Here is an 11613-nt window from a genome sequence, read left to right as displayed (position 1 = left end):
TTTCCCTAATTACTTGTGCTCATCTCCCAGTTCTCCAGATGAATTATAAACCAACAGCATTAGGGTTCAAATCAGGATAATTAATTTTACCCTTTTCCCCAGAAAACACAATACCTATTATGTATTTAAAAACAAACCAGACTATATAACTACTCCCACCACCAGAACACAAGATGAAGACATCTTGGGTGGAGACAATTTCAAAGATACCTCACTCATTTTATCAGTTGGTGTCGAAATTACTTATAGAAAAACAGTTGTTACATATAACTAAGTGAAATACCAGTTTTCAACCACATTTTCACCCAAAGGAGGTTTGTAGATCTTAGATCAAAACTCAACTATGTCAAAAGAGATTCCAGCTGAGAGCCACAAAAAACACTTTATATCAAGGAGTGGATTTGTGTGGCAAAGTATTTGAAGCCTAAACACTGCATATTATCATTCATTTTAGGGATAGGGTATTATGTTGTGCAGCCCTGAAGCCTGATAATTTTCAAGACGGAAATTTCTGTCCTTCACAGGAAAGTGAAATTGTTAGCTGAGGTTTGCTGCTATTTTCAACAAAAGCACAGACAGAGGGGAAATGAAAAAGCAGCAAAGATGGAAAATACAACTATCAAAGCAAAACATATTCCTACACTTAACTGGCCTCTAAAAGCATTCTCACTAATTGAGAGACAGGGACACAGTATGACCTTAGCTTTTCCAAATTTGTGTTATGATTTAACTGGCTGATGTTCTTTAAGAACCAGTCTAGGAAGGTTCTCTCTCAAGATCAAGATAACCAAGACCCAATCTACGGCAGGGGATCATGGAATGACAGGAATTCACGTTCATATTACCTCAGGTGACAAAGATCATCGTTTTGGTCCACTAATTAGTTTTATATTTCAGAAACTTCCAAACAGTGAAGGAGAAAATATAAATATAATTATATATTTATTTTTTTTTTAAATCTCATTTTTCCAACATCACTTTCGGCCACCAGCTTGACTTATTTGAAAGAAAGAGTATCAAAACAGTCACTGAAGAGGTTATGAACCTTCTGTCCTTGGACTACCTAATCTTTACCTTTATTAATCTATATCTCTAATTATAAGAAGGTGATTGAAATATTTCACATCATTCCATTTACCCGTGAGCATCTGAATTCAAAAAAGACACAGATCCTTTAGCTCCCAGTTACTGTACAGAGTAGACACAGACCTGCTAGCCTAGCATTGCAATCAAGACTGTCTCCAACCATTGATGCCACAAGACTCCAAGGAATTGTGTAAAGTGGAAATAAGTATTCTTAACCAAAGGAATATAGCTGGAGCCTATCACACTCTTAGAAAATGCCCTGACTCTGAGATTATTGTACTAAAAGGGGAGGAGTCTCTAATTCCTCTTCTTAAGGCTGGCTACTGGCTCCTTTTACATTGTGGGAAAAAAATTATTTCAGTATTCTGAAGAGAGTGTTTGGACTTACGTAACTCAAGGAGAGGTAACTGCCTCCTTTCAGCTGAAAAAGCTGCTCTCTTAAATCCAAAACACTCTCAGGAACCAACAGGTCCTTCAACCTTAGCGCCTTTCCTGATAGCTGAGTAAGCTTCCATCTCAACACGCTGGCTGCAGTGAGTTTTGCCGTTCCACCACAAGAAGTTTCTGGAGCCTGTGCTTCCAAATGAGCACTGTGGATTCTGCCCTAGGAACGAGCTTTTGAAACATAATCCTAAACTTTGTGCAATCCTGGTCTGGAAGGATGTACCCACATGAAGATACTTCTGTTTTCACCGTATGCACCACTTCTCACGCTTCTCTGACCATGCTGACAATGTAAGGAGTATGAGATAGGATGTGCAGTATCCACATACAGGTTGGACATCTGATTTAAGCTCCCTGTAGCAGATAACCCAATGTACTAAGGCCTGCACCATGTTGATATATCTCAAACTGAAACTAAATCCTTGTGTCTGATTCCTGTGGTCTGACCAAGAGCTTTAAATTTCCCTTCAGAGGGACCTGACTTGCTCCATTAACTAGACAGAAACTCAGGTAGTATGTCATTTAACTTAAGTAGCATTTGGGTGTAGCACTCAATTCTCATTTGAGAGACTAGAGGTAAGCAGGTTGGAAAATTTCAGCTGTAACTTAGGCCCTGAAGGCAGACTTTAACAATTTTCTGAACTTCTATCAGGGATATAATTTCCCCCATGTGTGTTACTAAATAATAAGTTCTCGTTTGTTAATATTTTAGTGCTAACATCTATGTGGTTCGCAGCTATGACAACAACACAAGGTGCATTAGAATATGTACATTGAGATTAAAAGCCTTACCTGTAATTCTGCCAATTTTGCCTTTATAATTCTGGCCGACAAAACCAGCTATATGAGCCCCAAGACTAACACCAATCAGATACACAGTGTCAAGAGAAGCTCCATTTACCTGTCAGGGGAAAAAAAACAAAACAAAACAAAACAAAACAAAGCCACAACCACACACATGATTAACTGAACAGACATCGGTGGACTGATTTAGTTTTCGCTTTTTGACAGTACTAACTGTTAGTTACTCTAACTCTCTAACTTTAAAACCAAATGGAAGCTACAAAGTTCTTTTCAGTTTGACATTCTGTACTATTTAAATAGTGTAGTAGTTATGAAATTCTTTGGCAAGAAGAATGTAAAAAGGAAGCTTGAGTCATGTTTCTTCCAAACTGTCACACTAGTTAGAAGGGGAGCACAGGGAGGGAAGAGGTAGACACCACATACAAGAAAGATGAACCAAAACTATGAACGAGGAAAAAACATATCTATCTCCCTCTGCCTTAACCTTCCAATAAAATAAATTTTAAACATAATACCATTAACACTTATGCCACAGATATGCTGAATTATGGTGCCAAATGCACTCCTGCAGGAAAGCCTTAAGATGACCATTCTACAAAGCAGGCAGTATTTTAAAAAAACACCCTACTGAAGAACTCTAAAATAGCATCAGCAGACCTGTTAGAAACTCTACAAAATGATGGGAGGAATGTGGGATCTGAAATATTAATGCGTCTCAAAATGAACTAACAAAGGCCTCACCACAGCTTACGACTATGAAACCGATAGCTGTGGGACACAACATAAGCCACCACCATCACTTTGATGACTCGCACAACATGATCTGCCCAAGCATGCCCTGCAGTCCTTGGTTTGCCAGGCACATCCATAATGAGCAATTAACCAAAAATCTGCATGAAGAAATTTGCAGGATAGGCTTTCTAACCCACTCTGGATTGGAGACTATTCTTATAGTCCTATTTTATTTTTCTATTCTGTAATAATAAATTTACTGTTATAGTTACAAATTGTTATCACTAGATCTGGTCCCTGAGGGCAGATTCTGATAGGGTCTCTCTTCTTTCACCTCATCTTTCTCAAAATGCTGGCTTTTTAACTCAGATTCCACATTAATATTTTCTTACTGCACAGCATTCAACATTTCTGAGAATGGCTTTGAAAAGAAGTGGTGAGAATAGAAGAAAAATTAAGTGATAAATCTAACAATGCTGTAAATGAGATGGTAATGTGTTTTGTTCATTTGATTAAGCAATAAATCTAAAGCCCAGTTAAGACCAATGGCATCAGTGACTGTTTCAGCAAGTCCCTCTACAATCAAGAAGTTTATGTCATTTTGGAACAAATATTTATATTTGTCAGTGATTTCTTTTTCATTTAAAATCTTTAATTATAGTAGTTTAATAGTGAAAAGTGTAGTGTAATGTTTTTGTAAAATTTTAACATTGCATACTATTTGAACATCTCTCACTTCACCTCCCCACTGCTGCATTTCGGAAGACCTAAAACTTCCAGCTAAAGATATCAGATGCACTGCCAGATATACTTCAGTGAAAGGGAAATAAGAACTCAGGTGAAGTTAAAGATATGCAGTAATAACTGCATGCAAAGTTAGTAAATATTCTGATAAAGAAGTATCATATGCTGGGCTTCTCTTTAGACATATTTTAAATATCCATTCCTACTCAAACTATGCTGTTTAAACTTATTCACAACAGATGCAACTGTCTGCCTTACCAGCATCTGGTCAACATAGTTCTTCAGTATTTCTGCAACTTTTCTGCAGTTTTCAACAGCAGTTATGTAATTCACAGTTGTAGCACCACGATTCCAATCAACTATAATGAGGTTACTATCCTCCGAAGACAGTAAAAGCTCCTTCATGTCACCTAGCCATGCTGGTGGAGATCCTGTTGGTCTGAAGCCGTGAATAACAAAGACAATTTTCTTGGAGATATTAAGGTACTCAGATGCAGAAACGTTATATTCAATGAGTCTCTCAGAACAATCTGGGTTTTCCCTTGTATATAACAGTAGCTGGACTTGGAGTTCTGTCCCAGACAAAGCATTGCCTATATTAAGATCTGTAAATTCAGGACATTTTTTCTCCTCATCTGAAAAAGATTAAAATGTTAGACAGTCATTTCGTGACTTAGAGCACCTGAAATACCACCTCTTCACTTTTCTTTACACATTTTTTCACTAGATTTTTCACATTTTTTTCCATTTTCTTATTTTCCAGACCTTTGGAATGAAGTGCCAGAACATGCACTGAACAATGAGGACACACAGTTTAACACACAGTTTAACTAATGACTCTGCAGATACCACTATGTTTCCCTGAACCCTTCAAATACAAAATTAACCTAATTGTTCCTGAACAACTTTCTCCATAACAAATACAAATTAGTGGTCATTGTGGAGAAGATCCTTTGCTTAACCATAAAATTTAGGTTCTCAGATATTTTTTCATAACCAGTATGTGTTATATAAACAGGAAGACCACTGTGGTTGTTTCTTCCTCTTTCGGCCAGGGTGTAAAAATTGCCAATCCTTGGGCCTTATCATTTGAACTATCAATAAGAAACAGTTGTCTGACAGTACAGGATGACCCCTTCCCTAGTTTTGGATCACCAAAAGGACATCGTTATGAAGAAAAAAAGAAACAAGAAACAAAGGATCCTGTTCTGAGTTTGAAAAAATAAGGACCTATACAGTCAACGTACATAGTGGCACAAGAAAAACTGTAGTATTTAACATTTCTGTATTCAGGCAGTTATGGTATACAAGATTAAGCTGTAGATCAGCCAGGATCAACAAGAGGATGCATATTTTCAAGAGATTCTAAAAAGACTTAATTTTGCCCTGCCTGCTTATCAACATCAAAAGTTAATGCTTTAAAAGATATCCTTTGGCTACAGAGGTCACATTGCGTGGATAAGCCACTTCAGGATTTTGGGCACCGAAGCCGACGCCTGTCACAATTCTGTATGGCCTTCTCACCTTCACTATGGTGTTAGCTCATGCATGGCCAAAGAAATCTGGGCCAACTCCTTGACTTCCAGTGGGCTATGCAACTTTACACAACGCTTTTGTCCGATATTTGATGGCACCTTTCTCAATTTTCCTGTCATTAGCAACTTTGTTAAACAAGACTCAGTCAACTTCTAGAAACCAAAAGTAGGAAGATAAATAGTACCTACTCAGTTCCTTAAAAAATAATAAAATGTAACCTGAACTTCTTAGAATTTCTGAGTTATAGGAGAGGCAGTTATAGCTCTTCTCCTTTTCCCAGCAAGCGGCTAGCAGGCAGAACTGACTCCACCACATTCGTACATCTGAAACGGACAGTGAGCCCTCACCAGCTTATAAAGCTGCAAAAGCCAAGTGCAAAGGGGCTACAAGGTATCTGAAAAATGTATTTAATACTATAGTGCAGATCTAAACAAAGCTAAACAATATGAATTACAGCAGTTAAGAAGCAGTAAAGCTATTGTAAAGACATTAACTCACTTAGGGAACTCAACCAATCACTTCTAGGCCAAACCCTGTATCTACAATATACAGTCGCCTCTGGATTGGACATCACAAAAAATAACAGATATTTGCAAACCAGAGCAGTGTTGAAGTTACAGTGTGTTAGAAATGGCCTGAAACTTCCTGTCTCAAATTGTCCATACAAAAGTTTCATGCCTATCATCACCTTATGACAATAGCTACAGTTATTACATCTAGGAAAAGTTAGAATTATTTTTAAAATATCACTGTTCTCATTTTGACATTGAATAATTTAAGTAACCTATACTGTGATTACTGGACAGGTTATTAACTAACTAGTGGTATAGGAAGACAACTCAGTTTCATTGCTAAGACTTATTCAAGATGTTCTGAAATTAAAAGCTATTCAGCTGCAGTTTGCTTGAGTTTAATGAAAACAATATTCAAGAACCTGGTAAAATGTCATACATGTGGCATGATACTGAGATGCTAATAAAATGTGTTACATTTAATCTCTAGTTTACATGTAATTATATACAACAATAAAATAGTTTTGTGACTACACAAATGTCATATAGAAAGCTAAATGATAAAAAACAGCTACAGTTTTATCACTGATCCTTATAATTCACTCCTACATATCTAACATATAAAAGAGTCATGCTAAGATATTATTGAAGTGTTTTTCCATATCTATTTAAATGTTTTGATTTCTTATCATTTGATTGGTAGAAATAAGTATTAACCCTTCTAAAGCCAGTGGAATGACAATGGCATAAACCAGAGACAGAGTCTGGTCCATGCTAGTGAGAAATCTACCACAAGGAAATTATTTTAACCGATGAAACCTATTTACTAGCTGGGAATTGTCAAAGGGAAACAACTCATTTAGTTATACCTGTGAAATGACAGCAGTTATTCTTTGAAAAGTGAACAGAGAAAAAAAAAATATTATGTCTTCACAGTGGAATTAGATAAGTACTATAAATAGATTTATAGATTTAATACTTTGAATAGTTTAGCAAGGACTCGGTGCAGGGGGTTCAAACTCCTGTTTCTGATTGATTACTGGAAGGAATAGCCAGTCGTCATTTGTGCACACTTGTGAGAGTACTCACATACATTTTCCTGTACAGTCAAAACATTCAGATAGGCACCAGGCAGTTACATATGCAGTTTAGTTCAGTTAATATAGAATTTTAACTTTCCTGTGTACGTTTGTACATCTTGTAAGTACATTCTTAATGTAACTTGAATACCTGTCACGCTATCAAACAAGCAATAAAAGATAAACTTACATAAATGTTAAAACTATTTCACAATTACCTCATTACTTGGTACAAAGTGCACATACCTGAGTGTCTCTCTGTGCAAAGTACAGACAGAGATAAAGTATCAAGTTTTGTTCTATTTACTTTAAAATTAAAACCTCCATCTCAGTTTCAAAGTGAACAAACTCATTTAACAAATCATCTCCTCCATTAGGCATAATTCACAAGGTTTAATCTTCTGGCCAATTTAAATGAAGGAATATTCATTTTTTTATGTTTGAATAAAGCCAAGAGACTACATGGTAAAGAATAATCTAATGGTTCTTACCTGATTTCACCCAGTATATCAAACAGATGAAGAAACACAATTTCAGCATTTGGAAATGAAGAGAAACAATACGTACTATCCACAGATAAGTGGCAAATCTAACGTTGCCTTACAGTATGCTAGATTTCTAACCTAACTTAATGTCACTAATGAAGTGAGTGACATGTAGAGTAGGAAGCAGAAAGCAAAGCAGTATTCAAGCTTCTGCAATTCATGACTCCTCCTATTGAATGACTTCAGTAGGTAGGGTGGTTTCTGGTCTTGAAGGGTTGGGACTGGTTTTTAATCTATTTCCCCCTCTCTTTGGCTATCAGCAGATTTACACGTAAGCAATCGATGTCATATATCACTGACAACTCTGTTACACACATGGAATTCCAGAAGCAGAGTAATTAGATGTACATCACATTACAGTGTGTCTTTTTAAAAGCGTGTCACTCCACTGTAATTAGAGGTGCTGGGATGGGCAAAAGAAACTTAGAAAAACTCATTCTGATGACAGAAGAATTTTTCTGTATGAACTTGAAAATAATTCTGAGAACTGTATCTCCATGAATAATTTTTGCACAAAATTACCTCCTGATCTTTTCCAAGGAGTCATTCTCTAACCTTTATACAGAGCAGGTCTGTGAAAGTGCTTATATGGGAGAGAGGTGGAGTTTAGAGCTCCACAAATCTCACTCACACACTGACTTGCTGGGTGTTTTGGATCTGTCACTTAACTACATTCCCTCCGTGTCCCAAACTGCGCAACAGATTAAGACACATTTTTTTTTTGTGAAATTCATTTATTTAAAAACCAATTAATTGTGCAAATACAAGAGGGCAAACTTCAGTTTCTTGGACTACACGGTAGAGCAAAGAGGCAGATAAACTGCATTATTCAAGTGAGATGCCTGGATACTCAGTATGTCTATATCTGACTTCCAATTACTTCCGTTGCAAGAGAAAGAAAAACACCATAACCACTCAAGTATGAGGCAGACACATTCCAGAAATGTTTTTTGCATAGTATATCCTTCTAAACATAAGGTCTAGGTCCCCTTCTTTTCCATCCATAACAGTTAAGGGGTGTGCATGTGTTTCATTATTTACTTTTAAGTCGCCATCTGGCTTTATGATTCTGAGCAGCTCAACAAAGCTGTGCTACACAAGCTTCCGCAGGAGATACACAGCCCTTCGGAACTCTCTTCAATGTCTTTTCCCTTTAGAATGCAGCCACAAGGAGAAGAAGATGCAGTGTGTCCACTCACATGGAAATTGACTCAACTTAATGAGTGACTTTTTATTACTTTTTAGCTTCCATTTCTCAAATTTATCACTCTATTCTCAGTAATAACTTTGCTAAGGCAGCTTTTGTTACTCCTTTGCATTCCCTCTTCTCAAATATTTGACACTTTGTCCAACAACTATTACAAAAGCACAGTCCTACTAACATTACATATTACTTAGAACAAGTAATGGTAAAGTGTCAAGTTGGGTCAAGTTGTTTCCCTCCTCTACTTTTTAATATAGGTCATTGTTACAACAAAAACTTAATGCACGCAAGCAACTACCAGTTAGGCAGCCTCAGCATGCACTCAATGTGCAGTACGCATTCATAGACAAGTTAGAGCATGGAGAGCTCAACACCACTGAAAATGAACCATTGATGAGCCCTCATAAAATACCTGCCATGCTTATCCAAGAGCCAGTCACCTGATCTTTGAAGAAAATCTTACATATGTACCTTTTCATATATCTAATGCCACATTTTTATTGTGAATAAATAAACACTTGTTCTTTTACACATGAATAGGGAAAAGAAAGGAAATTTTAAGTTCCCTCTTGAACTGAAATCAGTAAGGCCAGCTCACATGTCAGTAAAGTAATGTGCCACCCATGTCAATATAATGACCCATCAAACAGTTTTAAAGCCCTCAGAAATGAGGTTTGGGAAAGGACACCTTTACTAACTCAACGCCCAGAAAGTGTTATGGTATTTATCAGGATATTGAACTAGTTCATGTTTGCCGTATGACAGGGGAACTTTGTTCACCAACAGTGGCACTTATGCCACGTGGAAATTCATAAATCTCAATGACTGTTACTGTTTACACTGTTCCATCTACTGACATCACGCTGTCAGATAAATCCTTCAAGGCAACTCTGAGTTTCAGGTACACTCACAAACAGATGCCAGACCCTCAAAGTTCAGGCACCACCCATCCCATTTCACTGCATATTGTTATGTTTGCTGCTTTTCTCACAAGGATACACTTCTCACACTGAAATTCAGAATTATCTGCCTCAAAAGTGCCATGTGCAAACAAGGATCCCAGCACTGCCTTTTCAGGACTTTGTCTGTCCTCCACAGTGCTCAGGACTTTTTGAGTATCATAGAATCATAGGATGGTTTGGGTTGGAAGGGACCTTAAAGATCCAGCCCTCTGATCATCTTCATGGCCCTCCTCTGGACCCGCTCCAACAGCTCTTCCTACACTCGGGACCCCAAAACTGGACACAGTACTCAGGTGGGGTCTCACAAGAGCAGAGTGGAGGGGAAGAATCACCTTCCTCGACCTGATGGCCGCACTTCTTTTGATGTAACCCAGGATAAGGTTGGCCTTGAACGAACTCTGACGCTTTGTGGAGATCCCACAGTCCACCAGCTATTCCTAACCCTTCAAGACTGATTAAGTGTTCAAACTGAAAAAAAAATAAAAATAATAAAAAAATAAATCCAAAACCTAGTATTATTTTATTATAGTACAAGATTACTATGTTTTACAGGTAACAGAATGGCACTTTTAGACTTCAGTTTAGTCCCAAAATTTTCTGATAAAATAACAGCTAAAAGCATTACAGGTTTTCAAGATTAAGATCAAATTCTTACACAAGCGTTGATATCCTGATCTGCGGTCACATGTAAATGTATTTCCTCTTCTAATCTCCTCTCTACCCACAAGGATTTCGTAATCTTGGGAAATCCCATTCTCATAACAATTCTTGTAACAATTCTCATTTTTCTTATGAATCAAGTCACTTCTCCAGAAAAATTCCTCTCTAACCGCTAGCTTAAGAGTGCTGCTCCCTTTCAGATAAAATGAAACCACACCTGGCTTTTGCAATGCAATATGTTTATCTATGGAAAAAAAAAACTGCCTAAAGATTACAAAGCAGAAAACCCTGACTGGCTGAAAGAAATTTAAGACTCGCATATTCTACGCTGAGACTTCTAATTCCTATAAACTGATAATCCCTTTCTAAATAGACTTGACAAGTCTAGAAAATACATGGGTAAAAATCAGAAAATATTAGAAGACAATGGGCACTGAGACAAAGCACACCCGCTATGCCTGGGGAAAAAAAACATTCTTTAATAATATTTTTCACATTGCTGTCATCAAGATGACTTCTGAAAATGTGCTCCTTTGTAAAATGTCACTTTAAAAATATACACTGAATGTTAAATCTGCGTGTGTGCTTGAAGCCTGTTTGTAGTGACCATGCCACAGTGGTTTATAAGGTAGGTGTAACTTCAGCTTTTAAGTCAGCAATCATATCTCAGTTCCTGTTAAATCTTGAGCAACATACAACATCTGACACTTTACACCTGTGTTTTATTGGTTAACTATCACAACGCCTTACCATACTGGCATCTAAAACACTTGAGGGCTTTGAGGGTTTTTGGAGCACGGGTTGCACCCAGCTGCAGCACCCACCTGCTCCATGAGCCAGCAAGTGGGGAGAAGAGCTTTCCAGCCCTGACCTCCTAGGATGAGGTAACTCACTCCTGGCTCTGCATCGCTCACTTGCAGCTTCACACAGAGGAGAGGGAAATACTCCCAGGGCAGACACGCTTCTTCGCAGGGCCATGTTTTTGGACAACACGTATTTCCGCTGGTTGGTCTGACAATAATCATCTTTTCCTCCAGTCAGCGGGGAAAAATCCAGAAAATTTAAAAAGAAAAGAAAAGAGATCAACATCTTCAGATGCAGCTGCCTTGAGTTTAATGAAAACAACATTCACTGTCATATATGTGACATGATACTGAGATGTTACACCGCAGACCTGGTGCCTCTCAAAATCGCTACTAAATAAAAAGCGCGGGCCTTGCCACAGCCATGGTGACGCCTACAGCGCGGTTATGCCATGTCACGCTCCGCACCCGCGCGACGCTCCTCCCCCTCCTGCCCCCCACC

General features: G+C 37.8%; 1 protein-coding gene across 1 annotated transcript in view; it reads right to left on the bottom strand.

The window, feature by feature from the left end:
* The window catches only part of LOC104538777 (lipase member H-like), a 19371-nt gene extending 11868 nt beyond the window's left edge, over window positions 1–7503 (bottom strand). Inside the window, exons 1-3 of the mRNA XM_010182104.1 lie at window positions 7429–7503; window positions 4069–4445; window positions 2323–2431 (exon numbers count right to left, since the gene is read on the bottom strand). Of these exons, the coding sequence (XP_010180406.1) occupies window positions 2323–2431; window positions 4069–4445; window positions 7429–7477 (535 nt within the window). The 5' untranslated portion in view covers window positions 7478–7503. The remainder of the gene's footprint in view (window positions 1–2322; window positions 2432–4068; window positions 4446–7428) is intronic.
* Window positions 7504–11613: the final 4110 nt, after the last annotated feature.

The sequence above is a fragment of the Mesitornis unicolor genome, unplaced genomic scaffold (genome assembly GCF_000695765.1).
Source record: "Mesitornis unicolor isolate BGI_N332 unplaced genomic scaffold, ASM69576v1 scaffold43513, whole genome shotgun sequence".
NCBI classification, from domain to species: Eukaryota; Metazoa; Chordata; class Aves; order Mesitornithiformes; family Mesitornithidae; genus Mesitornis; species Mesitornis unicolor.
Note: the sequence above shows the minus strand (reverse complement) of the source record. Positions and strands in the feature narration are given on the sequence as shown.